The 27,864-nt window shown below is 37.0% G+C and overlaps 1 protein-coding gene and 1 long non-coding RNA gene across 3 annotated transcripts in view; one reads left to right on the top strand and one right to left on the bottom strand.

The window, feature by feature from the left end:
• On the top strand, positions 1–27,298 carry SLC6A15 (solute carrier family 6 member 15). Its single transcript, XM_025170947.2, has 11 exons — positions 1–469; positions 3,349–3,506; positions 8,520–8,646; positions 11,799–11,980; positions 15,434–15,544; positions 19,605–19,846; positions 19,954–20,143; positions 20,592–20,784; positions 23,864–24,023; positions 25,395–25,557; positions 26,705–27,298. Exons 1-11 carry the CDS (start codon positions 181–183, stop codon positions 27,074–27,076), a joined length of 2,187 nt encoding a protein of 728 aa, XP_025026715.1. The 5' UTR covers positions 1–180; the 3' UTR covers positions 27,077–27,298.
• The window catches only part of LOC112541001 (uncharacterized), a 176,797-nt gene continuing 152,582 nt past the window's right edge, over positions 3,650–27,864 (bottom strand). The window contains exon 6 of one of the 2 annotated variants that reach the window (XR_015796323.1): positions 3,650–3,985. This is a non-coding gene — a long non-coding RNA (uncharacterized LOC112541001). Of the gene's footprint in view, positions 3,986–10,492; positions 10,582–27,864 lie in introns of those variants that run through there. The other variant, XR_015796324.1, reaches the window with a different exon arrangement.

The following is a 27,864-nucleotide window of genomic DNA, read 5'->3' as shown; positions in this document are numbered from 1 at the left end:
ATGTTAACAACAAGTCACTACAAACAGGAAACAACTGCAAACATTTTGAACAGATTGCCTAACGGGATCACTGTGGACCTTTTCTTCAAGAAGTTTTGACTGGGCAAAACCTTTCTTGATTGAAGCTGGACAGCCTGTCTGAACCAAATCTCCTCTGGCATTTTCATTTCCTCATTGCAAATGCCTAAGAACAGCAAAGTAGTAAAAAGAGAGATAGATGATGATGTCATCGAATCAGTTAAGGATCTCCTATCCAATGAAGATTCTGTTGAAGATGCTTTTAAAAAAAGTGAATTGTCAGTTAATGATTCAGAGGACAAAGATGTAGATGTGGAAGAGGGATCTGATGTAGAAGATGAGCGACCAGCCTGGAATAGCAAACTTCAATATATTCTGGCACAAGTTGGATTTTCTGTAGGCTTGGGAAATGTGTGGCGTTTTCCATACCTGTGTCAAAAAAATGGTGGAGGTAAGTCTGTCTGTTGTACTCATGGAGTTTACAATAGTATGGTTGAATATTACTGGTCTCTGTTATTTCTCATCTCACTCATTCAAACTGCTAATAAGTGAATCTTTTAAACATCCCCAAAACAGCTGCTGATAGTGTGAGACTGATAATTTTGAAGATTCAGACAGGAGCAAGTAAATTGTTTTTTGCTTTCTTCCTGTGCTACAAACGTAATGAAAATCTCACCTCTGTACTTGATATTACATGGTGAGAAAATGCCCCACTGGTGCCAATAGGAGTTTTCTCATCAATTGAAAGAGCAATTTCAGAAGAGCAATTTTCAGCAGAAACTCAGCAGTGGAATAAGTTAAACTCTCTTGTGTCCTTGCCTGCTGAACTACTGATAATAATCAGTCTATCCAATATCAGTTACTTGCATTTTTATTTTAAACATGTGCATGTTAAATAGTTGTGTGCAATGCATTACCTGATATGATCCCTGAATTTTTAATATATCTTTTTTACAGTTACATAATTTTTCTTTTAAATCACTAAAGGAAGAAAGTTGATTATATTTCAGAGGCTTTCATAGTTTATACTGTGAAGATAAAAAAATTACATGTTACATTTGTTGAAGTTGGTTGCATCTCTTGGTTCAGAGTGACTGAAACTGTAGGTTTGGATGGAGAGCCAGGCTGGTCTAGTGGTTAAGGCACCAGGCTAGAAACCAGGAGACTGTGAGTTCTAGTTCCAACTTAGGCATGAAAGCTGGCTGGGTGATTTGGGCCAGTCACTCTTTCTCACCCCAACTTACCTCACAGGGTTGTTGTTGTGGGGACAATAGGAGGAGAAAGGAGTATTGCTGCCTTGAGTAATTTATAAAAATAATAAAGGCAGGATAAACAATCTAAAAAAAAAAGTTCCCTCACAAGAAAATTACAAGAGCCCATTTCTATTTTTTCCATCTGGCCATTTAACTTAGAAACTCCATGAATTATATGATTTTATACGGGAACTCACAAATCAGGAGCATGAATAATACCCAGCAACAAGTGGGAAAGAAGTGAAAGAGCTAATTCACAAGCAGAATGGTATATATAATCTACCTTCCCTTAAGATCTCAGAGAGAAAGAGAAGTGGATATTACATTTTGTCATGTCCTCGTGTATGGGATCTTAATGACTTCCACCCTCCGTTCTTGAAGGGGCAGGGGGAGAATTTCTTTATTTTTATTCAGTGTATACCATGTCTGCTATTTTACTTATATAGACCACCAAGAGGCAGTGCATGACCAGTTTCATCCTATATTAGTACTAGTCAGATCTTATTCTGTTGGGTTCAAACCTTCTACTGGGGGGAATTGAAATTATAGACCATTGAACTTTAGATGACTATATATAGTGCATTAGCTTTAGGAATTATCCTGATCCTGGTGCTCAGTGGGGTTTCAGGAAGAGATATATAGAATCTATCAGAATGGCATATCCCATCAACCTTTACTTAAACTTGTGTGTGTGTGTGTGTGTGTGTGTGTGTGTAGAGACAGAGAAAGAGAAAGAGAAAGAGAGGTGGAAGTGATGTAAACATTATAGATGGGGCCATGAAATAATGTAACATCCATCTCTCTTTTTTGAAAACAAATCTATTTACTCAAAAGTCATATTCACTGTATTTATATAGAATTGTAGTATTAATTCTTTTGATAGAAGAACTGCTTGCTGATATGGATATATGCATATTAAGCTAACTCTGTGAATTCTTTACACCTATATGGAGCGAAGAAGGAAGTATCTGTGGTGACTCCAGTCCTGTATCAATTTCCAGAATGAGAGAGAGAGATTTTGAATTTGCAAGATCTTTGAAGAGTTAAAGTTATAAGCTTTGTTAAATATTTTAATTAAAATATTTTAATATTTTTTCAATATTATGTATTCTCCCCTCTCCCAAATACATGTCTGAATCTTTATAGTTGGCATTTATTCCACCATTATTTGAGTAAACATCCACACTGCAAATTATAGGCGATTTTTCCTGCAGTTGCAAAAAAGGCCATCAGTAGTTTCCTGCCGCTCTTCACAGTTACTGGATTTCTTGTAATTAATGAATTCTCTGACACTAAAGCTAGCAGGGATATTTACTGATAAGGTTGTTTGGCATGCAATGTAATTATCTTGTAATCACTGCATGCAAACTGCATAGGAAGAATTACATACTAATTTATAGAATACCGCATATCTTTTCCATGATATGTTTATTGGACAATTGATCTTAGAAAGTTTTGGTCATTCTCATCAACCTACCTTAAGCAAGAGTTGGGAGCAACATTGTTTTTTCCATGTTACAAACCGTTGGTGAAGGAATAGCACAGAACTTAAACATATTGCACCTACTACTGTCAAAAATGACATATTCATTTATATATCTATGGGAACATTTTTATCTTTCCATAAAAATTCAAGGTAACAAATTGTACATGCAGATTAAAGCAGTATATCCAAAGTAAATAAGTAACACTTCATACAAATCAAGAATGGCTCAAACAGAAGTTTCTTTTAAGCGACAGTATCTACAACTGATGGAGCTGGGTGGCTTTCCTACTCTAAATACTGTAACAGAAGAGAGAGAGAAAAAAATCTCTTCCCTTCCTGCTCATCTGCTGTACTTTTGAGCAAAATTGCAGAAGAAGAAAAATGTTACAGAACCGACTATCAGGCATTAGGCAGGAACGAATGATTATTTTTGTTTAAGATCCTAAAGTTAATCACAATACAGCAACATTAGGTTTCCTTTGGAATTATATAAAAGATGTTCATCTGTGATTTAGTGTCATAATATTGCTTGGACTTTGTTCTAAAGATTCTTCAGTATATTAACATTGCTCATCACCTTCTGTTTGACAGGTGCCTATCTTGTGCCATATTTAATCTTGCTGCTGATCATAGGAATACCACTTTTTTTCCTGGAGCTTTCAGTGGGTCAAAGAATCCGTCGTGGGAGCATTGGAGTATGGAATTACATCAGCCCCAAGCTTGGTGGAATTGGATTTGCAAGCTGTATAGTAAGTAACTGCGCATTACATGCTTCCCAAATGTTCAGTTTTCTTGCTATCTTAAAGATGTCAGCTTGTAATATCAGTTCTAACATAGTTGAATTATTCAAAGAAATGATGAGATCCATTCCTGGGGTGTGTCTAAGCAGAAGCTAGATTGCTGCTATCTGTTTGGGACAATTTAATTTGGATTCCTACACAAACCAGAGGGTTGGACCCAATGGCCTGAATGGCCCCTTTACGTCTCTGTGATTCTATAAAAGGTAAGATAAAAATCAATCAAATAAAGACATACTGAAATCTAAAACTTAATTTCTTTTTAGCAAGTAGGAGAAAATCATTATCCTTTCTGGGGAGTCTGGTATCTTCTCCAAAGCTTCAGCAGTGCAGAGATGGTGATGCCCTATGCAGAGTACTCTCTTCTCCGTATTGCTGAGCCGTATGAAAGAAGCAGAATCTGTAGCCGCGTGTCCCCCACCGTTCTTGTCCTAAGAAATGGAATAGGAGGCAATCACTTTTAACTACATTTAAGTTGTTCTGTTGTTCAAGACCTATCAATAATTACAAGATGAGCTAACCCTGAACTAAGCCTGTAATGCCATATACTGGTCACCTGGTAGCTAGTGCCAGAGGTATATTGTACTACAGCAACAATGATAAAGATGTTGTACATGTTTTGTCACCTGGTGTTTTTGGGCCAGGAGGCATAATTTTTGCTGTTTCTCATTATTTGAATCCCCAGCAAGCCACAGAAGGTAGTAGGTTAATAAAATGATATCCACAGAATATATAGAACTAAAATTATCAAAGTGCTAAGGGCTCTGAGATACATATATGTGTGTTCATTTTACATACTCTGTGTGTGTGTGTACGTACATACACATACATACATGTTATGTATACACACGCGCACACACACATGCACACTACAGACAAAAATTGCTTACATTTAAAAATATGTCACCAAAAATATGTCACCAAAAATCATAACGGTATTGAAAGGTTTTGGTGAAATGATCTGAGGAATTCCCAGAATCATAAAACAGGGTTCAAGCCATATATAGTACATGAGGCACTGTTGCCAGCTCTTTGAGAAAGAAACCAGTTTGCCCTTGCACTGTACTGGATCTCTTGCTTCATCAAGTCTATGGATGATTCAGTCAGAGTACAGGGCTAGATGTGCCAAAGAGCAGGAAGAAATGTCATGTTCTAGGCAATACCTTGAGTCACACAGAACATAGATGAAGAAAGGAATCTATATGGGGACAATGCAATACAATTTCAACATTTGCAGCTGTATCAGAACATAGGATTACTGTTGCATTAACTTAAAAAATAGATTCCCTAAAACAGTAGCACCTATATTTCAGGCTTGGGCAGAAACCTGAAAAAATTGGTCTATGTTGATGAATAACAGAAGAATTAAGGGTACCACAACTAGACTGCAAGGATCCAGGTAAACGTTAGATAGCAGCCAAGAGTTAGTTTTCTGGGTTTATTTGCTGCCCATTAGTGGCAATCGGGAGTTTTACAACCAGATATTTTATTTATTAAATTTGTATACCACCATAATCTCCAAGGATTATGGCAATTAATAGTACAATAAAAACTGTACAGTACAACAATAAATAGCAATGATTATGATAAATAATAGTAAAATAAAAATCAGAATAGAGGAGCAGCAATAACAATAGCAAAACAAAATAAGAAATCTCTAGATCAGGGTTCCTCAACCTTGGCGGACTGGCTGGGGAATTCTGGGAGCTGAAGTCCACCCATCTTAAAGTTGCCAAGGTTGAGGAACCCTGTTCTAGATGACAGTATTCCTGGAGACTTCCTGTGAGTGCCATGGCGAGCTGACATCCTGCTGGTTAGCAGGACAGCATTTGAGAGGAAAATTGTGGCTAGGTGATGGATCTGGACTGGTGAAATCTCTCTGGAAGAAGGAGAGATCGTTAAGATTATCCATGTGACTCCAGACAGCTGTTCCTCATGAGTAGATTGCAGAAACTGCTGTTCTGTGGTTGGCTTATGAGTGGAGTGGCTGGGAGTCAGGATCCGTAAAGCTCACACTCACAAAGCAGCCTTTATGATTGTTAAGCTGAACTGAACCTCATTTCTTAATCACTTTTTGAATTATTATTATTATTATTATTATTATTATTATTATTATTATTATTATTATTATTATTATACTGGACAGTTTAAGACTCTTTGGACCAGCAAGGTTTTACTGTATTCATCAGGTGAATTTCCTCCTCCTTAAAGGATGATGGTGTCAGCTTTAAAACATTTGAAAATATATGATTTTTTTTTGGACAATGCAGCAAAAGGATGCTTAGTATATGGATTTTGGAAAGTTAACAATGGATTAAGGGGCCAGAGGGATTTGGAATTATAGCTTTCAGTTAATTAGAAGAAATTTTCTCATGGGAAAATGGTGATTGCTTTGGCTCTTTTAAGATAAGGAGACCTTGAAGGTTGGACACTAGACGGAACCAGAAGATAAAGAAAATGAAGCAGAAATCTGTAGTACAAGCTTTTGAATATTTTTCTACCAGGTTTATTGATAAAATGGATAAACTTCTTAACAAAATGGATGGAGCATATTGTAATGAAGTTACAGGACAAGAACAAGTTGCAATGGATGACTATGACATTACTTTGAAGGGGAATTTAAATGTAACACAAATAGAACTGATGTATATTACTAGATATACAAAAGAGCTCTGTTAAGGTTTTGAAGGACTTTATTAGAAGTGACAAGCAAAAGAATAAACCTTACTTATTGAATATATGAAATACATCTATTACAGTTGTGAAAGATTTTTGCCTTGAAACACAGATGAACAGCAAACCAGCTCTGGGACTCTTTTTGAAAGGGTTAAATAATATGTTTAAAAACTCAGGAAAGGAATACAAGGTTGACTTATTTGACCAGGGCTAGAGGAGGAAAACAGATCTGTTTGTCCTTACTGGAATTCTGCTGACAAAGAATGATTAAAGAAGCATTTGGATTTTGTTATTTTGTTTTGTTTTTGTTTTACTAGATGAGCTGTGGGGAGAAGAGAGATTATGTTGTATTTAGAGATGGTGATAAGCCATTAAAATTGTCTTTACGTGCTGGAATGAATGGAGAGGTTGCTTCTTTTTTTTCCTTTTTCCTTTTTCCTTTTTCCTTTTTCCTTTTTCCTTTTTCCTTTTTCCTTTTTCCTTTTTCCTTTTTCCTTCTTTTTTCTTTTTCACACCTTTTTTTCTTTTGTATTTTTCTGTTTGTATTTTTTGTAGTTTGGCTTTTATTGTTTTATAATTTTCAAAATTACTTGAAAAAAATAGATGACAATACTCCTGTTAATTTCTGAATACCCTCCAGAAAAGCTCCTTTTCTACTAACTTCCAGAAGACTTCCCCAGAGGAGTCAGATCTAACTTCTAGGGGTGGGCTGCTTCAGAGTACAGTTGAAACTGATTTGTAATGCCCTCAACCCTCCCCCTCACCTGAAGAAAAAGGGACACCATCATCTTCCTTAGAAGGTTATATTGGATGGATTGTTTCAAGTTGGGGACAGCATTCCTGAATGGCACTTAAGTTAAAACAAAACCAGCACTTTGAATTGCACCCAGAAACCTGCCAGTCCGTGTCTTGTCCATGACCTGCAATGCAGGTCATGTACTCAGGGTGATGAGTGCCAGAATCCAGCAGGCTGTTGGATTCTGTATCAATGGGAGTTCACATAAAGTGCATTGCAATAATCCAAATAAGCATTTATTTATTTTACTAGGCTTAAATGCCCCTCCAATCATGTCTGACTCTGAGCAGCGTACGGACTTTCAAAATAGGTCTGTATTTTAATCAAGATTGAAAACTAAAGCATAACAGCGTAATAATATAACTCTAAGCACTGAGGAACAATCATGTCCCATATATATAATCAATTCCCCAGGAGAAACAGGGATAGCCCTTCAGGCCCCAAAGGCTTGTTGAACAGCCAGAACTTAATGGGTCTATGAAGAGCTAACAGAGTTGTGTGCTGTCTGATAGTGATAGGTAGCAGTAAAGACTTGGATCACTGTTGGGGCTTTCTCCTGTTCCAGGTAGGGCTGTATCTACTGCACAGTCCAGAGCTGGGAAAGCACCAACTGGCCACAACTTCCACCTGCTTATTAAGCAGCAACCCCTTGCTCCAGGAGGACCCCCAAACATAGAAATGCTCCTTCAGATGTACTGCTTCCCTGTCAAGAGAAAACCCCAGGGATGACAGGGAACTGCAATGAACAAACATCAATTCTGTCTTTCATGGGTTCCAATTTGACCTGTTTCTTCCCATCCAGATCCCAACAGCCTTAAGACACTGGGATATGACTTTAATGGCATCTCTGGCCAGGCCTGGGATGGCAATATACAGTTGAATTTCATCTGCATATTGATGATACCTTGCCCCAAACCAGCAATGGCTCTCCCAGTGGCTTTGTAAAAATATTAAAAAGCAGTGGAGACTGGACCACCCCATAAGGCCACTAAGCTGATCTCTCCTGCCTTGAAATTGCTGAAATTTCCTAACTGAAATTGCTCATTAAGGAACCACTGAAAAGCAATGACTCCAATCCCCAAGCACTTCAAGGCAGTCCAGAAAGTAACCATGTTCAATGGTATCCAAGGCTGCTAAATGTTTGATAGGACTATTAGGGGTGCCAACAAGATCCCAACAAAGGTAAATCAACCAGAGCAAACAGTGCTCTTTGTCCCATGCCCAGGCCTGAACACTGACTGAAAGAGGTCCAGATAATCTGCTTCTTCTAGGGCAGTTGTCACCTGCTCGATAACATTTTCCCCAAAGGGGAGTTTGGGGTCTGGACAATAGTTGTCAAAAACAGTTGATCCAGAAGGAGGGATAGCACAGATATGCTAGCTCTAATAAAGATACTGTGCTCTGGAGCAGTTCTTCCGAGTCATTTCTAAAATATGCACAGAATTAATGTGCATGTATGAAAAATGTATTTTAAAGTATTGCTTCTTTTACAGGTATGCTTTTTTGTGGCCCTGTATTATAATGTCATCATTGGATGGAGTTTGTTCTATTTTTCTCAGTCCTTTCAGCATCCGTTACCGTGGGATCAGTGTCCCTTGGTGAAAAATTCTTCACATACCTGTAAGTGTTAAATGTAGTACTGTGTTGTCTTTTCTTTCCCTTTTGAATAATGCATTTTTACTGAAGTTTTGTAAGTGTTAAGATTTTTTTTTTTAAATGAACAAAGTGAAAAATAATTAGGTGTAGATAATTTGGTTCACAATGTTTAGATATAGATATACATATAGGTATAGATATACATATACATACTGTATATATATGAATGATGTCTGGTGTTTGGGTTTAACACTTTTAGAATTACTATGTTGAACTGAATCTGTTACCATTGTTAAATAAATTTGATTTCTCCCATCATCATTATTAGTTTTACAATACAGCTGTTCTTATCACCCCTGTATCCCCTCATTAAGTGTAGGAACTATGACTAAGAACTGAAGACGGCAGTTAGAAGAGCCATGTCTCTTTGTAATGAGCTGGCAGACTAGAGAAGGCAGCGCAACATGTTGCAGAACTTCAGTAACTTCATCATCCACCACAGATGCTGAAATGTGGTGTGTTGAATTAATGTGCTGAAGTAGGACCAGAGAGACGCAGGCTGAAGTCAACTCCTGAGCATGAAAACTCATTTGGTGACTTTGGGTCACTCTTTCCCTGTTAGCATACTAGTAAAATATGGCATACTGGGTGGTCACTTTTCACCAAAATGGCCTTTAGACAATGTTAATGGGGAACTCATCAGCTACGATTCTGAATATTAACCAAAGGAATTATATTATGTATTTGACATTTGGAATGAATCACTCTCAAAACAAGATTTTCTTCCCATTCTTCTACAATAGTCTTTTCCAACCTGCTGTCCCTGAGGTAAGTTGTCCTACAATCCCTAACAGTGAATGCAATACAGTGAAGGAAATCAAGTGGGTGAAGCTTAACCTATTACTTCAAAATTTATCATACATTCCAGTTTTTTATTATGCATATAGTGCAGTAAAACAGAAGAGAAGCCTCTAAGCAGCTCCACAAAAATGTGTGATCAATTTTAAAGTTGAGATCAAAATCATCATAAACCCCAAATATTCTGAGTAGAAACAAATGGACTAAGTAACTTTTAAATGTAAAATTAAATTTAAATGTAAAGTCTCTTCAGTCCACTTTAAATGGAAGAGAGTTAGAATTAAATGGATTTAACACATTTTAACATATTAATGTCACTTCCCTCGAAGCTGGAAAATGCAAGTTCTGAAACCTTTCTGTGTTGCATGCCAAACATTTTCTATTGCTTATAAAAATAGTTTGTAAATAACTTCCAGATTTCACACTAATGACTCCCTTGTTACAGTCATTCTTTTCCCATAAAGTTTAAGCAATAGAAAGCCCAAGAGAATAAGGGAAATGCCTGCGAACAATCAGACTATAATGTGTCTGATCCATAAATTATCAGGGTTTAGGTAATCAGTCATAGCCATAATAACTTTTCTGGCATATCATGTGATACAATAAAATGCAATCTATCTTTGAATTTTAATTATCACATGGTGATCAAGTAAGAGAAAAAAAAACTTTATTGCTTGAGATAAATTTATACGTAATCTTGAAATGTTACAGAAGTGTTTTTTATTGGTTCCTGATATTTGAATCATACAAATACTTATAAGTTAATATTATTCTAGAATGGATTACTTTTTCTTGAATTCCATATTTGAGATAAAATATAAACTTCAGGAAAAAAAAAGATTCAACCATTTGGCTTATAGTCAGTGCTTTTTCTTAAAGTCTTATTGAAGAGGATTTCCAACCAGAATTCTTAAAAAAAAAAAAAAGGAAAAAAGAAGAAAATGTAGAAAAAGAGAGGTAGGTCCCACAGAATTCAGTGGCTTTATTTACCATTGTTTACAGTACAGAATTCTTGAAAAGTTCGGCACAAGCTCACTTAATTTAAATCGATGTACCCTCCCTCTTGTATATCCATTCTCATATCTTTAAAGCTGAATATTTCTGGAAGAAAACAAAAGGGACAATTTAGTTTAACATAACTTATTCCTTCCTTCTAGTTTGCCACCTACCTGCCAAATATAATGAGCTGATCAACTTGTAACTCTTTTCTATCTATCCTGAGTAGATTCTCTCTACTCTGGTCAGGGAAAAAAGCCAAGTCCTGTCAACTGCTTGAAGTTCCACACACAGACATGAAATTAAGGTACATGAGGCCTGTCCTGAACACATTTAAAATAGGACTGTGTATAGATTCAGCTCCTAAGGACACAGTATAATGGTTTACAATATAACGGATAGCTTTTAAGGTTGAGAATACTTTAAAACGGTCATATCTTTTCCTGGGCTTTACAGCTGCCATACAATTTAAGGGGGGAAAAAAAACTGTTTGGTTTAAGGTATTCCCAACTGGTGCTACATGTGCACCTAATATGCTTTGAATCATATTTTGCCCTTTGAATTTGGATCTCTTCACAGTGGCACTGTGTTGCAAAATCCTTTAAATTATTCTCATTCAATTTAAGGGAAGAACAATTGTTCTGACTGAGGTGCAGGGCTCTAGGAGTTACCTTTGTTAAAAGATGATCAAGAGGTAGGCATGAATACTCCCCCATCCATAGTACACACTCATCCCTCTAATGGTCTGTAGCCTCCCTGGCTTCCAACGCTTCAATAAATCCCAAAAGAAGACACCAAGAAAGAACTTGGGGCCAGATTAGGATGCAGAGACAGAGAGCTAAACTTTAAAATATCACCCCCCAAAATTAGAAACAATTCAAAAACATTGTGAGACCAATGGAGGAAAATAAACACATTTTGCATAGGAGAAAAAACCATCAGGGAAATTGGAAGAAAGAGTTTGACATGGCATTCATTTAAAGAGGCTTGAACTACTTTTGAAGACAATATGGGACTACTGTAACTAATTATTGGCATTGTAGAGATTTAGAACAACATGCCAAAAGAGTATTTATAGTTTGGCTCATTTTTCTGGGTTCTTAAATGTAAGTATCTAAATATGGTCCAAAAGGGAGAAGAATACATTGCAGTGATTGCCTTAAGGGTCTTAGAATACTATGAAGAACATTTTGTACTACTTTCTAGTTGGATTGACTTCCCTTCCCTTCCCTTCCCTTCCCTTCCCTTCCCTTCCCTTCCCTTCCCTTCCCTTCCCTTCCCTTCCCTTCCCTTCCCTTCCCTTCCCTTCATTTTCTGTTTAGTTGTAGAGCCAGAATGTGAAAAGAGCTCAGCTACAACGTATTACTGGTACAGAGAAGCACTCAATATTTCTAGTTCTATATCTGAGAGTGGAGGTCTGAATTGGAAAATGACAATCTGCTTATTGGCTGCATGGGTTACGGTGTGCCTGGCAATGATTAAAGGCATCCAATCTTCAGGCAAAGTGAGTATTGCCACCTATGTTCTTATTCACCACCCCCTTTGCCTATTTTGCCATAACATTTGCATGGGCAAGCTGGAAGATATGACTCACTGTGTCTGTGTGAGTGTGCTTGTGTGTGTATACTTTCAAGTCGGGAAATGTTGGTGCCATAATTTTAAAATTATAGTCTGCTAACTATAAAAACCATCCTTGGATAAAAAGAAGGCAGTATTGTGGTAAGAGAACCTTGATCTCTTTTCATTTGCCATGAATAATGCTTATAATTACATCTCAGCACTTAATTAAAAAAAAAAGAAAAGAAAATCCAAATGAGTGGGGTTGCTAGTTGGGTTTTTGAGTACAGTTTGTTTTATTAATTGGATCTGGGTTACATCTATGAAATAATGCAACTGTCAGGTCAAGTATCAAACCTATGTGTTTGGGATATCATGACCATATTGGTGACTCCAAAAGGAAGAAAAAGATCACCCAGACCTGAATCTTTTAAGTAAACTGCAAGTGGGAAAGCAGAGCTGAATGGTTTTGAGTCACAGAAAGAAGATTTGAGCTGATGTAAAATGAGAGCACAGAATAGGTGGGGCTCAGGATGGGTAGTGCAGAAGATAACATGGTTTTATTTGAAGAAAATAGAAAGAGTGGAAAAGAGGGTTAATAGAATTATCAGAACCAATCACCTAGTTAACCAGGTTAAGGAAGCAAAGGATCAAGCAAAGGTTAAGGAAGCAAAGGATCAAGATGAGTAAAAATGGTGGTGATTGGTTGATTATGTGCCATCAAGTTGGTGTTGACTCATAGTGATCATATAGGTAGACCTTCTCCTTGGATAAACACTATGGTAGCACATCCAAAAAGTATAATTGTCTGACTTCAGATTTTCACCCACTTTCATGAAGCCATAATTTATGATCAAACTAAAAATGATCAAATTCTTCTGAAGATAAGTTTCATACTAAATGATCCTCCTGACTCTAATTCCCTAATCTCCCTAATCCTCCTTGTAAACCTCCCAGATCCAGTAGCTGGCTACTGTGAGACTCATAGCTGGCCTTTGCTCCAGCAGGGCTCTTCTTATTTCTGCTTTTTTTTTGAGCCATTCACAACTGATTTGGACCATTTGATAATATGCCTAAAATTTAGACTTGATATTTTGATTTCTACTGCAGTCGGGGAGAAAACATAGTTTATAGTATGTGGCGATACTTAAGCCTTTTATACGACATACTTTAGACCACACAGATGTGTTCAGAGCAATATATATATTCATTCTAGTTTATATTGTTCTGCATATATATTTATCAGTCCAAAGGGCAATGAATTGACAGTGCACTGATGTTTTCGGGAACATATATTCACGTGAGAATTCTTCTCACAAATGTCTTCCCTGTGGGCAAAATGTCTCGATCACAGTGGAATATGTGGTCTGACAATACCACCTACTAAGAAGATGGTACTTTAGGTGCTCTGTTTCGAAGATGGGTTGTCATTCAGTGCAATCACTCCTACAGTTATAGAGAATGGGTTTGACTTATTGTTTTTCAGCTGTAACAGTAACAGCTGTCAGCAGACCTTGGCTGATCTCAAAAACCTAAATAGATTTGGACCTTGATGATACTTGGAGTGGAGACTACTGGGAAATATCAGGGTTGTAGGCTAGACTGAGAAGTTAAGAAAAACGGCCTCAGAAAAAGGCAGTGGCCAACTACTTCCATATTATTCCACAAAAATTAGATGAGCATGGTCATAAAGTTATCAGGAGCTAAGCTTTACCTTTTATATCAATAATTTATTACCTGCTCTGCCATCTCAAGCTGATGTTTAAACATTTATAGAGTATTTTCCTCAAACATAATAACATGGCCATCAAATTAAAACTGTATTGTTCGTCACTTGAAATGGAATGGTACCATTAAAATCATAGCAATTGCTAAAACCAAAAAGAAAAAAAAAAGTGGGGGGAGTCTTTCCTGGGAAAGGGGTGTTCTGGCCAATTTTAAAACAACCTATAGGGATTCCCAGAGTGCCTTCTGAGACAAATTTGCTTTCAGTTTTCCTTTTCCCCAGTGGTCTTCTTATATAACAGACTGTGATGATATAGTTTTTAAAAATCAGAAACAGAATTATTAACTATAAACAGCTTCAATTCAGAACAAGCTTTTTTGTCTCCTAAGCAAAGGTAAGGAGCAAAATCAGAATACAGTATCCTTCAGGGTGGTTTTTAGTAATATACTCTTTTAGTAATATACTCTTTTTTTTTTTCCTCTCCCAGAGAGGAAACTTTCAAAACTCAGATTCTTACATTTCTAGTTTTTCAACATAATCCTAAATGCCCTTTTTCTAATGGAAAATATCATTTCTGGTGGAGCAAGGCACTGGATTTAGTCCAGAGGCTTCTGTCTGTCAATCTTTAAATGTATAATTTGTTTCCTTCTTGAAACAAATTCCCTTACCCTTCTTGTGCTATCTCTGATCATGTCATATATCAGTGTTGTAAGATCCAGGGCACAAAATAATCCCTAAACACTTTGAATGTAGCCTCAGAAACCTCCAGAAGTCATTACTAGTTTTTATGTAATTTTAGTACAACAGGAGAATCACTGGTACATGAATTGGATTAAATATTAATTAAATAGCAACTATATTTGATTTTAATTACTTTTAAATATAAACAAATGAAAACAAAATTTATTTTTGGCCTATTTTTGCAGTCTTTGAGACATTGAGCGAGATGATAGTTCATGTTTACACATGTGGACACTGATATAGTATGACATCATGAATACTTTGGTCGGGGGGAGGGAATGATGGGCAAATAACATATTCCTGATAATGATTTGCTATTTTCAAATTATGGTTTACAGGTACACTGATGTCCTAAGTGAATATGGAGTGGGGAACCCTTTCTTTTTTACTCAGTGATTCAGCAGGGCAAGAAGGCTTGAGCTTCAGAGAGTACCAAACACGACAATGAATCTGGATATGTCCACTAGTCTCCTTTATAGAGACGTGACCAGATCATTATGGTCTTTCTTGGTGCATATTTCACTGTTGTGTTCTCATTTGTTTGTTTCTTTCAAAATAAAGTAATTTCTTATTTCAGATGATACATTTATTTCAATAAAGGAGCAACGACAGTTGTTGGCCTACAGATCTCTTAAGCAACCCTTTTGCAGCCTGGTGCCTTCTAATGTATTTTAGCTTTTAACTCCAGTCATTCCCAATAAAGGCTCTGCTGGCTGAAGATTATGGCAGTTGAAGTCTAATACATTTGGAGACCACCTGTTTGGCAAATGTGTTAGTTTAAGACAACATAGAATTGATTATTGAGAATGTGTGATAATCCTACATTTCTGATTAGATTATTGCTATTGTCAGTCAGGACAGGATGACCTCTAATGGTTGAGGATGTTTTTGGTTGTTTTCTTTTTAAAATGATTTGCTTTTAATATCTTTCAGGTAATGTACTTTAGCTCTCTTTTCCCTTATGTCGTACTTCTGTGCTTTCTAATCAGAGGGCTACTCTTAAATGGTTCACTGGATGGGATTCGTCATATGTTTACCCCAAAGGTAATACTTGATGACTTCTGATTCCATTTACTATTTATGTTTCAATAGCTTCAATAAACTTAAACTCATAATCAGTTGGAAGAAGTCTACTGATTTGAGGTACATGTGCTGTGGAATAGAGTTCTAGTAAATATAAAAAAGTCATTGTTTTTACACTTTTAAACTACATCTTCACTCTCAGAGGATAAGGACATTGTCCACATGGCTCCTTTATTCACATTCACTTTCAGTGGTTTGAGATTACAGCAGAGGGAAACAGATCAAAAACACTCTAGTGGTATATTTGATGGAGAAAGAGAAGATAGCTGTGTCTTCTTACACATGCAACATGAGGATAACAAACTTATTTTGACTCTTATAATGTAGGTTTCAAAATTAGATAAGGAAATCCTTGACACACACACACCCGCTCCCCCTGATTCCCTGTTTCATTTATTTGTCCTCCTGTGTATGGACTGATCCAAATGAGGGGAAGGGGATTGGTCTTGCCAGTATGGCTTGCTCTTCTTCCTGGAGTTAAGGAATCAAAGCTTGAAGAGAGATATTTAATAGGCCTGTGAGGAGTGACTCAACTCCACTTTGGTGAATTGCTTCAAGCCTACAGCAGTCTGATTCAAAGTGATTACTCAACTTGAACAATTAACTAGTTCTGCCCAAACCAGGAATGGTCTTTTATTGTAAGGCTCCAGACAGCATAGCCACAATGATCCAGCATTTGAAAGGAAAGGAACGTCTTGTTAACAGATATTTGTAATTGCCTTGTACTGTATACTTCGCAACATGTTAATCACTTTTTCAAATCTGTACAAAGATAATTAATGTTACCTAATAGCTGCAGCTGTGAAGGTCTTCAAAGGGACACTTTGCTTTGATCAAAGTGTCCATTTAAAGTGGCACAACAGACTGAAAGAAGCATTTCCTTTCAAATGCTGGGTCATTGTAGCAGAATCCTGAAAACATTACTCAGAACTTGATGATAAAGTAAGCCAGAGAATGATTAAGAGATTTAGGGAAAGTCACATGGGAAGTCTCAAACAGCAATTAGAAGGAACTATGATTTATTAATCCCTTTATATATGGGCATCAATTATTTTGCACATTCTGCAGCTGGGAACTAGTTCTATGTGCTGCCCATTTTAGATAGGCAACTTGTTTGGACATGTTTCCCAAAATGCAATGGTCTTTTTAAGGACAGGCAGATATCAACATCCTTTATATTAAATATTTCTGCAAAGATCTCTTACATCTTCTGCCCCAACAGTTACTTATTCCCCACCCCCCACCGCCCTTTATGCCAGCCATTTATTTGCCCTAACTCTGCATTGCCAGGAGCACAGAGAGGTAGGAATGCAGTACCTCTTCTGGCTTGGAAACAATAATAAGAAATCTGGCCCTCTGGCTGGATTTTTCTCAGCTATCTATTGTTTTAAAATAAGGTTTTTTCCAGATCAGGACACCACTGTCTCAATAAATCAGATGTGCACAGTAAAGCCTTCAACTGCTTTTTTCCTGGAGTGTTGGAGTAGGTAACCTCTATAATATAGGACGGGGCCAGGTCTGCATTACTTTTTAATTTGTTTTAATTACAATCAATTAAATTGAGTCAATATGGCTACTCCCATGTATTTATAAGTGTTACTTAAATCAGAGACTTCTATTAACATAGCTATATCAAGTATAAGGAAACTGTTCTATTATAAACATGCAGTTGCAGTGTCATGTTTAATAATTTGTAATAATGGTTTCAATGAACTGATCCACTATCCCAGTAATTTCAGTAGATGAAATTCTCCTATAAAAGTCCATTCTGAGCCATTCTTAGCTCAATATTGTCTATACTGACAAGCAACCAGTCTCTAGGATTTCAGGTAAATGCCTCTACCAACTCTATCTACAATTCTGAAGAATTTTGTAAGCAAAATGTATGTTCTTTCACTGATAACACCTGTTAGTCCTCCATCCTGTTCATGTCTACTTAGAAGTAATCCTCACAGTTTGCAATGGTTTTTACTTCCAAGAAAGTGAATGTATAGTTGCATTCTTAAATCCACAGATTCATTTTTCATCAAATAGTGAGTGGATGTAACAATACTTGAACCAAAGACTCAGAGAAATAATCTCCACTGAACTCCTTGGTGATTACTGACATGTTTAGGGGGAAAAAATGCCAGAAAGAACTTTTCTAGGATATGACTGATTGATTGAAAACAGCATCCTATTCAAAAGCAATTGGAAATTAAGATCGAATAAAAACTGTATACTTAGCGCCATCTAGTGGACTAACTATGCTATATCAATTTGGGAAGATCTGTTTATATGTGGAAAAACTCAACAGAAGCATTTGTATAGAAAGCACTTCCTGATTACTGAAATGCACATTTTTAGAGAACAACCACTAGCTTGGAAAAATCTAGTAAAAGGAAAGGGTTTGCTTTTATCACAAGAACGCATTGCATTCCACAAGAATATTGAAATAATGGGCCACTTTAAAAGTTCTGTTTGCTAGATAATACTACTGACATTTGGCATACATCACATTCCAGAAGCTGTGATCTTAGACCCACTTTCAGTACAATAAACACCATTGAACTAATGACATGTCATCAGATTAGACAGGCATAGATGTATGCTATCAGTCTTGCTTTAGCTAATGAATTGTTCAGTTTTCACTAAAGTGAAACAGGCCTGTTTTCACCAAAGTGAAATTTTACATTTCAGTTTCAAGATCTGTTCAGGCTGTTTACTTTCTATAATTGGCATAATTGGCATAATGATGTAAAAGTGAAAAATAATTTTAAAAATCCCCCAAATCTCGGTATTTCAAGCAATGTTACACATGTTGTTGAATAAATGTTTCAAATACTAAAACCACTTTTTTCCCAAAGTCCTGAAAAACAATCCTCTTCTTATATAGGAATCATGGTTTTACTGTGATTTTAATGTGGAGATTAAACAGCAATTAATGATACAGAGTTATTCATTTGAGTCAGTGATTTATCAGTTTTGTTCTGCTTGGATGTTGTTGCTGTTATTGTTGCTGTTATTTCTGACATGCCCAAATTTCTCTGGGCAAATTTCACCTATGCTTGAAAACAATATTGGCAACGTTATTGGTAAAAGTTTATTTTTATGGTGTGCGAAGGGGAAACTTCAGCCAAAATACTAATGTTAGTTTTATGTAATGTTTAGAATACGTTTTAACTAATTTGCAAAACGGATAGAAGACAGAATATACTCTTGGTTATCTAGAGCAGTGTTTCTCAGCCTCAGCCATTTTAAGATGTGTGAACTTCAATTCCCAGAATTCCCCAGCCAGCAAGCTGGCTGGGGAATACTGGAAGTTGAAGTCCACATACAGTGGTACTTCGGGTCACGAACGCTTCTGTTCACGACCAATTCGGGTCACGAACAGCACCGTTCGCAAAATTTTGCTTCCGTTCGCGAACACCGGATCGGGTGACGAACAGGATCCGCGGCCATTTTCCCTGCCGTGACATGTGGTCGTGGCTTCCTGTAGGGAGGGGACTCTCCCTCCAAGCAATAACCGCCTCCCCACCCGCCTTCCTGTCCTCCACGCCAGAAGTCGCATCGAGCAAGGTTACCTCTCTTCGTACTGTACTTTGTGTCATATTTTTGTGGTTATAAAAAAAATACATATGGTTCAGAACGGATGAACCGTAATTACATTGAACCTTATGGGGAAATTTGATTCGGGACGCGACCAAAATTGGTTGGCGACCAAATTCGGAGGGGTCAGAACGGATTAACCGTAATTACATTGAACCTTACAGGGAAATTTGATTCGGGACGCGACCAATTCGGGTCGCGACCAGAGTCGCGGAATGAATTAAGTTCGTGACCCGAGGTACCACTGTATCTTAAAGCTGCTGAGGTTGACTAAGACTGATCTAGTGACCATGATCAAATTCAGAGCTGGCCTGAGCTGTGTGTTACCATTGGAAAGTGAGCTTTAGAATGTTTCCTGATTATGTGTTGCCTCTCTGCTTAGCAGAAATGCTGCATTTTGTAGTTGACTTATATTATATCTGATTTCAAACAGCTTGAAATAATGCTGGAGCCTAAGGTCTGGAGAGAAGCTGCAACTCAAGTGTTCTTTGCCTTAGGACTTGGATTTGGTGGAGTCATTGCCTTTTCAAGCTACAACAAGAGAGACAACAACTGCCATTTTGATGCTGTTCTGGTGTCCTTCATCAATTTTTTCACATCTGTGCTGGCAACTTTAGTGGTGTTTGCTGTTCTGGGCTTCAAGGCCAACATCATAAATGAGAAATGCATTATCCAGTATGAATATTTATTTATCAATTTTTATAGAGGATTTCAGTGAGGAATTTCCACTGTGATTCTTTTGTTTGATTGTGTGCCTTTGCCTTTTTCTGCTTGTTTTATAGAAATTCTGAACAAATTATCAACCTTCTGAATAGTGGCAATCTCAGCAAGGCTATCATACCTCATCATATTAATTTATCAAGTATTACAGCAGAGGATTATAATCTGGTATATGATATCATTCAAAAAGTTAAAGAAGATGAGTTTCCTCTGGGTTTGAAACCATGTCAAATTGAAGATGAACTTAATAAGGTCAGAATGATCATTCAATCTGTGATGCAAAGTTGAGAAATGACCAGCTGTTTTAATAAACCTCCAACCTTTTGAGAGTAATATTGCTTTTCAGTTCCAAATAATGTACTGAATCGGACCTTTGCCTCAAGTTTCCTTGCCTATATGTGCTATCTATTCCCATCCCTATCAGGTTCATAATTTGAACAGTTTACTGCTGATGTTAAGGAATGTACAACATCCTTAGCTGGTTCATTTTTATTTTTAGTAGTGACTAAAGAAAACTCTTGGAATAAAACAATGTTGAGACTGCATCTGAAGCAGCTTGGCTGTCATAGCTGCTTTAAGCAGCAGCATTCACACCTGGTCCTCTTCATTAAGTGTATTTGCTCACCATATAGTGCTTCTTCTGTCTTTTTGAGCTCCCTCTTCATGACCAATTTTAATCATTGAGATTTCTCCTTGACAGGCTGTTCAAGGAACTGGTTTAGCTTTCATTGCCTTCACAGAAGCCATGACGCACTTCCCCGCTTCTCCTTTCTGGTCTGTGATGTTCTTCCTCATGCTAGTAAATCTAGGACTTGGCAGCATGTTTGGAACCATTGAAGGGATCACTACACCTATTGTTGATACCTTCAAAGTGAGAAAAGAAATTCTGACTGGTGAGTTGGTATACATTTCTTTCTTTAAATCTGATGTTATTCTACAAGAAAATGACCTCAACAGAGTAGCTTCCTAATCTGATTTTATATTAATGGCATGTTTTTACCAGTAGAAAAAGTGCTTCTACTCTTCCTTGAAACCCCTCACATCACAGGACCGGGGCTGTTCAGAGCAGATTAGGAGCATGTGCAAGTCACTGCAGGGCAGAGATAGAATTGCCTGCCTTTGATGATAGAAGTCATTCGGTCACCAGAAGACCACATGGATTTTATTAGAGGTGTGCAAAGCATTTCAAGTTCAACATGTTTCAATAGCCTGTTTTGGTCTCAAAGGAAGTGCTCAGACACTTTTCTGACCTTCCTAGCAAGGTCAGAACAGTAATAGAACACTTCCTAAGAGGAATAGTCCATTTCAAATATGAAACAGCTGTTTGAAGGACAAAAGAGGAATTTTCAAGAGCCAAATTATTCAAATGGGAATTATTTTGCATACTTGTAGATTTTACCTATACTTGTTCTGAGTATTTAGACTTCTGCTTGATTGATACTAGGGCTGGCCGTGAAGAGGTACTTTGGAATTAGTGTAAACTCAGCATTTCTTTTTGTATATGTTTGTGCCTTTGAGTCAGGGTTGACACCTGGTGACTGCCTGGAAGACTCCCTGTATTTTTCTTGACAAGGTTCTTCGGAAGTTGTTTGCCATTGCCTTCTTCCTAGGGCTGAGAGAGAGTGACTGGCCCAAAGTCATCCAGCTGGCTTTGTGAGCTGTAGTGAAACTCTTAAAGTGTCAGAGACACTTTTCAGGATAAGTGAGCTTCCTATAGGGTAATATGAACCCAACTTTAAAAGATACCTTAGCACATCATCCTATGATTTTTCTTTTAGAATAAAATTCTGTCTTCCTTTGTTTTGCACATCTTATGCAAATTTCTCTCTCTTTTAACATTAGTATTCTCCCATTCAAACTCTGAATATTAGAATCACTTTTTCCAAGTATTAATATTTAGGGTTGATGTAGGTATCTTTTTTGGTGATAGATACATTTGGGATTTTAGTGCTTGTTATGGGTGCTCTCACAAAATCAGTGCTCCAGGAAATTTCCTAGGCAAAATACAGATGTCATGACAGATGTCAGTCAAAATACTCATTGACTTTTTTTTTTCTGGGCAGGTAGGCATAGCCCCTAACTAAACCGCTGGACTGTAATGACTCACAGTTATATATTCTAAGAGTACTTATGGAGACCACATGTATTCTTGTAAAAAAAGATGATGCTAGATACTATCCAATTATGCCAAAAAAGATGTTTTTAGGCACACTAGTGCCTATTATTTATATTATTGTTATTTAATTGATTTCTACTCTGCATTTCTACTGAGATAAACACTCAGAGCAGCTAACAAAGTTTAAAGAAAAATATTAAAAGCTCAACACAGATTAAAATTAACAATGAAATGATTCTAAAAATCACCTAATAGTTAAAAGTTGGCAAAAAAGATGCATCTTTATGGAGTTTCTAAATACCAAGGTGGAGGCCAGTCAGAATTTCTAACGGATTGTGTTGCATAGCCAGGGAGCATTTGCAAAAGGCCCTCTCCTGAATGCTGGAAAACTGCAGGGCTTTTCCAGTTGGAAGGGCCTGAAAGTGCATATACTTAATTTAGGGTTAGGGTAGATATTACTAGGATAGAACAGTCTATTGGTGCCATTCAGATTCTTAGGTCTTAATCTTCTCATCTTTCTGGATCACTTTGCACTTTTCTGGATTTCTTTTACTCTCAAATTAAAATCATTTCAAATTTGGTATGTACTTTTTCTGTAAATTATTTGAGTATTATTTTGCCCACAATACATAATGTAAACAATTCCCACTGACGAAGGCATTGGAGAACTACATCACAACATTTGGAGAAGTATGAGTAAATGAAATTATATTGGCTAAACAAATTTAGCCTCGTTCCACTATACTATACACACAGGAACATAAGAAACTATCTTATACTAAGTAGTTATATTTGGTAGTCAGTATAAGTAGTACACTGAGTAGTTATACTTTTTCTTTCTTATGCCCCCTCTTCTTCCCTCCCCCCCTTTTTTCTCTTTCTTCCCCCCTTCCTTTTTTCTTGATTTTTCTGTATTTTAACTTTTTTGGAAAACATAATAAAATTTATATTATGACTAAGTAGTTATACTTATACAAGCCCTGTACTGCTGATTCTGATTTGCAGCAGTTGTCCAGGGTTTGAGTGGAACTTTTCTTTGATCCTATCTGGAGATGCCAGGGATTAAATCTTGGAACTTGTACATGGAAAATATATGTTCTGATCTATAGTCGCTCTCCAAATATTCCACATAGTATAGAATCTCCCTGGTCCTTGTTCATTGCTAACACTGAGAGTTTGTAACTAGCTCGGTAGTTGTGGTAGTTGTGCCATTCCTAGTTTCACCACATATTTCTAGATGAAGAATAGAGAAGAAACAATGAAAAGGACGTTTAAAACCTTGTACAGTGGTACCTCGGGTCACGAACAGCACCGTTCGCAAAATTTTGCCTCCATTCGCGAACGCCGGATCGGGTGATGAACAGGATCTGCAGCCATTTTCCCTGCTGTGACACATGGTCGTGGCTTCCTGTAGGGAGGGGGACTCTCCCTCCAAGCAATAACCGCCTCCCCACCCACCTTCCTGTCCTCCACGCCAGAAGTTGCGTCGAGCAAGGTTAGCGTTCTCTCTCTTCGTATTGTATTTTGTTTCAAATTTTTGTGGTTTTTTAAAAAAATACATATGGTTCAGAACGGATTAACCGTAATTACATTGAACCTTATGGGGAAATTTGATTTGGGTCGCGACCAATTTGGGTCGCGACCAGAGTCACGGAACTAATTAAGTTCGTAAACCGAGGTACCACTGTACAATACAATAGCAAATATGGAAAATGTACTTATATGTAATAATAATAAAAAGAAAAAGAAAACAAAGCCAAGGTGTAGTATCATCTCAGAAAGAAACAATGAAAATAATACCAAAAGTATTAATGGATATATGACCTCTATTCTTTTTCCCCCCTGCTTTCTTATAGTCGCTTGCTGTCTTCTAGCATTTTGCATTGGTCTCATATTTGTGCAGCGGTCTGGTAATTACTTTGTAACAATGTTTGATGACTACTCTGCTACACTGCCTCTACTTATTGTTGTCATTTTGGAGAATATTGCAATGACTTACGTTTATGGAATAGACAAGTAAGTGCACATACTACATTATTTAATATACGACACTGCTAATAATTCTGAACATTGCAATTTTATTGAACTAAAGGGCAGGGATGTCCCCTTATATGAGTGGGTGGGAGGTGGCAGAAGGCAGGGAAGTTGAGAGAAGGGGGAAAACGTAACTTATTTTCTCCCCTCTCTTTGTCCCTGGTAGGCACAAGCACCACAGGAGGCAACTGTTTGCAATACCAACATTGCATAGATTTATCAAAACAAAGCTTGAATACAGTTGTCCCTCTAATACATTACTTAGTCCTAGCACAACTAATTAGAGGTACACATCACTGATTGACATACAGTAAGTTTCCCAGTTACAGTAAGCAGAGAGGTTAACTAAATTAGTAATACTTACCAAAAGTTGTCTCGTAGCTTTTCATTCCAGAAAGATTTTTAATGCAGAAAAGATAATGAAATAGATAGCATGCAAAAAGCAAAAACAAAATGGCAAGCCATAGAAGGGAGACATTCTTATATATCCTTCACACAGAGCTCTTTCACGTTTCTTATTTTGAAAGCTAAAAGTATTGGGCTCTGACCATCTGGTTTTCATCAATCTTGTCATGGAATTTTGTTACAATTTAGAATACAATTTGGGGAGGTAACTAGCTGCTCTTGGGTAGTTCTTGACTGTGGAACGTCACTTTTATCTTCTCCTGATCCTTGGCACATCATTCTTTTAACATGATGCTATATACTGCATTAGACTGAGCATTTGTTATACAGTTTGTTAATCTTATTACCCACCATGATTACTAGAAAGGGTTATTTACTAAACAAGCTTGCAAGGAGGTTACATTCCATTCAAACATGGTTAGCCCTTGGTTTCTGGATATCTAAAGCATCCTTCTAACAGGGAGGTGCCATAATAGCTGGGAAAAGTTTGTGCTGAACATGATGGATATAATCATGATATACAATGACAAACGTTCATTGTATATCATGATTATATCCATCATGTCCAGGCGTCACAAAGAGCACTTAGCATGTGAAGCATGTCTATGAAGGTGGCACTGTGTTTTTAAAATTATTATTCATACTATTTATAATTCATATACACACACACACACACACACACACATATATATATATATATATATATATATATATATATATATATATATATATATTTGTTGGGAAAATTGTATTTCATTTTTGTTATTATTTTTTAAATTTTAAATTAGCTGGAATGTTTTGCCTTAATTCATCTGTTTTAGTCCTTCAGATATGTTGGGGTAACAACTCTCAGAATTTCCATGTGGCTATCCATGATATCTGGGTAACTAGAAGTTTGGGAAAGACTACAGTAGTTTTTGAATTAATAAAGTTTCTCCTGTTTTCCAGATTTATGGAAGATCTAAAAGATATGCTTGGCTTTTCTCCAAATCAGTTCTATTATTATACATGGAAATATATCTCCCCTATTGTTTTATTGTCTCTGCTGGTAGCAAGTATTATCCAAATGGTATTAAGCCCCCCTAGTTACAGTGCATGGATTGAAGACAAGGTGAGTGATGCTTAAAAGAAAGAAAGATAAAAAGAAAGGACATGGAACATTAGTTATTTAATGGTCTATGTATAAACGATAGATGATATAATAAGTGTATATTATAGCAATTTCAAGTTACTATGTATGTCTCAAAAGACCATATCTAACAGCTTATAATACCCAACAGAATATGAGACAACATATTTCCTCAGTGAGAATCAACAATGTGACCTTAAGTCCTTAGAAGTGTCCTCTGGGCAGGAAGGCAAGATATAAGTTGTAGATTATGATGATGATGACGATGATGACAACAACTGTAATAATCTCTTACTAAGATGAATTGGATGGGGCAGATATGTTCTACTGTCAGTAGACAAAACTTCCACTCCATTATATTTACAGATGTGTGCGGCAGGAGCTAAACACCATTCAGTTCTCCATGAGGTCACAAGACAATGCTTTTTGACTTTATAATATTCGGAATGGCCCCAGACAGCATGAAACATTTTTTGGGTTAGTCAGAAAGTTGTTTCCTTCCTTGGATTAATTTGTGATTGAACACATAGTATATGACTAAAGCAGTAGCCAGTCATCACACATTGCCCTCTTATTAAGTCTTAGTAAATTTAGTCTTAGTAAATAGATATAGTTCAGGGGTTCTCTGAACTCTCTTTAGAGTTCTTCGAAATTGGATCATAGAGTAGCCTTGAACAAAAACAAGAAATGTATTCAAATTGGAATTTAGCATTACTGTCAGCTTCGTTGAAAGGGAGTCACAGTATCATTGCATCCCCACTTCTTACTCTATGTAATAAGGTAAGCTATTCAGGCCAACCCCATGTTTAAGTGAAGCATGAGAGATCTCTAGCTAGTAGGACCAGTCTAACCCATGAGGCATTCTTACTCAGCCATAAATGCTTCTTTTGAAATCCTCCCCACTTCCAAAGCCTTGGCCCATGTCTCCTTCCCAGTTAACTGCCATTTCTTGGGCTTCACTTCACCTCACCTTTTCCATCATAAAAAGTTAAGGGGCATCATGTTGCTCCCTAGCTTTGGGATTAAGCCATGTATAAAATGGTAGTTGAAGAAAGAAGGCAATGTAAGTGTTGACTTATCTTGGAAATATGTGCTAATGATATTCCTGATACTTCTTTTGGACATGCAGGCAAGCAAGGAGTTTCAGAACTACCCAACATGGGGACTGATTGTTTGCATCTCTCTAATTGTTTTGGCAATGCTCCCTGTCCCAGTTGTCTACTTGATTCGCCGCTGCAATCTTATTGATGACAGTTCAGGTAGTTTGGCAGCTGTTTCCTATAAAAGAGGGCACATTATCAAGGAACCAGTGAATCTTGAGGGAGATGATGCCAGCCTGATCCATGGAAAGAGTCCAAGTGAGGTGCCATTTCCAACATTTGGCAAAAACATTTACCGAAAACAGTCTGGCTCTCCAGCAGTGGATACTGCCCCCAACGGTCGCTATGGTATTGGCTACATAATGGCAAACATGTCAGATATGCCAGAGTCTGATTTGTAGCTGCTGAGCAGTATTGATGTCTCTGCTTCTATTAAGCTACTGAACATTTGTTCTCTTAAGAGAAGTGATCAACTTCCCTTACTAGAGTGCAATCTCAGGTGCCCCATGACTGCGTCCTTCAAAACATTGTGACATGTGGTACAGAAAGCTTGAAAAATTCCCTTTGGCTTGATTTTCTGGTTTCCATTTGTACTGAAGGGAATGCACATAATATCAATTAGTGATGGCCTAGCTTTGTCAAAAATTGCCAATTTTTAGAACAAAATTATTTTTGCATTTAATTTGAAATTTTTCTATCTTTAAAGTACAGGTGTTACCTCAGTTTGTAGCAATTTTTTAAGTGAATTCATATTTCTCTACTGCTGTAATTGGAAAATCCTCCTTTGTTCCTGCAATTTAAGTCCCTTCTGTGTATTGGAAAAATTAGTTCCAAAGAATTCACCAAGCCTGTATTTACTGCACTTATTTGTACATATGTTTTGTAGATACCCTATACTTTTTTTAAGCGATCACAGTTGCTTAGGCTACTTGCTGAGTTTTGAAAAAAGGAAACAACATTTAAAGCCCTGCAGATTATTTTCTTACTCGTAATAGCTGTAGTATTAGAATACCAAGTATGATTATGCTGGAAACAGAATTCCTCAGTCTCTGGGGAACTGCATATGATGTGGCTGTATTTTACATCCTGTATTTGGTTTTTCAGTGTGAAAATTATATAAACGCGAGTCACTCTGAGACTCTTACAAGACTGTGCAGATTCTGCATTTTTCTAAGCTGTGTGCCTAAAA

This window comes from Python bivittatus, unplaced genomic scaffold, assembly GCF_059951505.1.
Source record: "Python bivittatus isolate LINGU-HERP-01145 unplaced genomic scaffold, Pbiv_v1 ctg000330_np1212, whole genome shotgun sequence".
Classification (NCBI taxonomy): domain Eukaryota; kingdom Metazoa; phylum Chordata; class Lepidosauria; order Squamata; family Pythonidae; genus Python; species Python bivittatus.
This window is presented reverse-complemented; position numbering and strand designations above follow the sequence as displayed.

Excerpts from the sequence above, each read along its gene's own strand:
- SLC6A15 (XM_025170947.2), top strand. The coding sequence starts at position 181 with ATGCCTAAGAACAGCAAAGTAGTAAAAAGAGAGATAGATGATGATGTC. Across the intron at positions 470-3,348 it reads GTGTCAAAAAAATGGTGGAG|GTGCCTATCTTGTGCCATAT; the intron begins GTAAGTCTGTCT and ends TCTGTTTGACAG. Across the intron at positions 24,024-25,394 it reads TACGTTTATGGAATAGACAA|ATTTATGGAAGATCTAAAAG; the intron begins GTAAGTGCACAT and ends CCTGTTTTCCAG.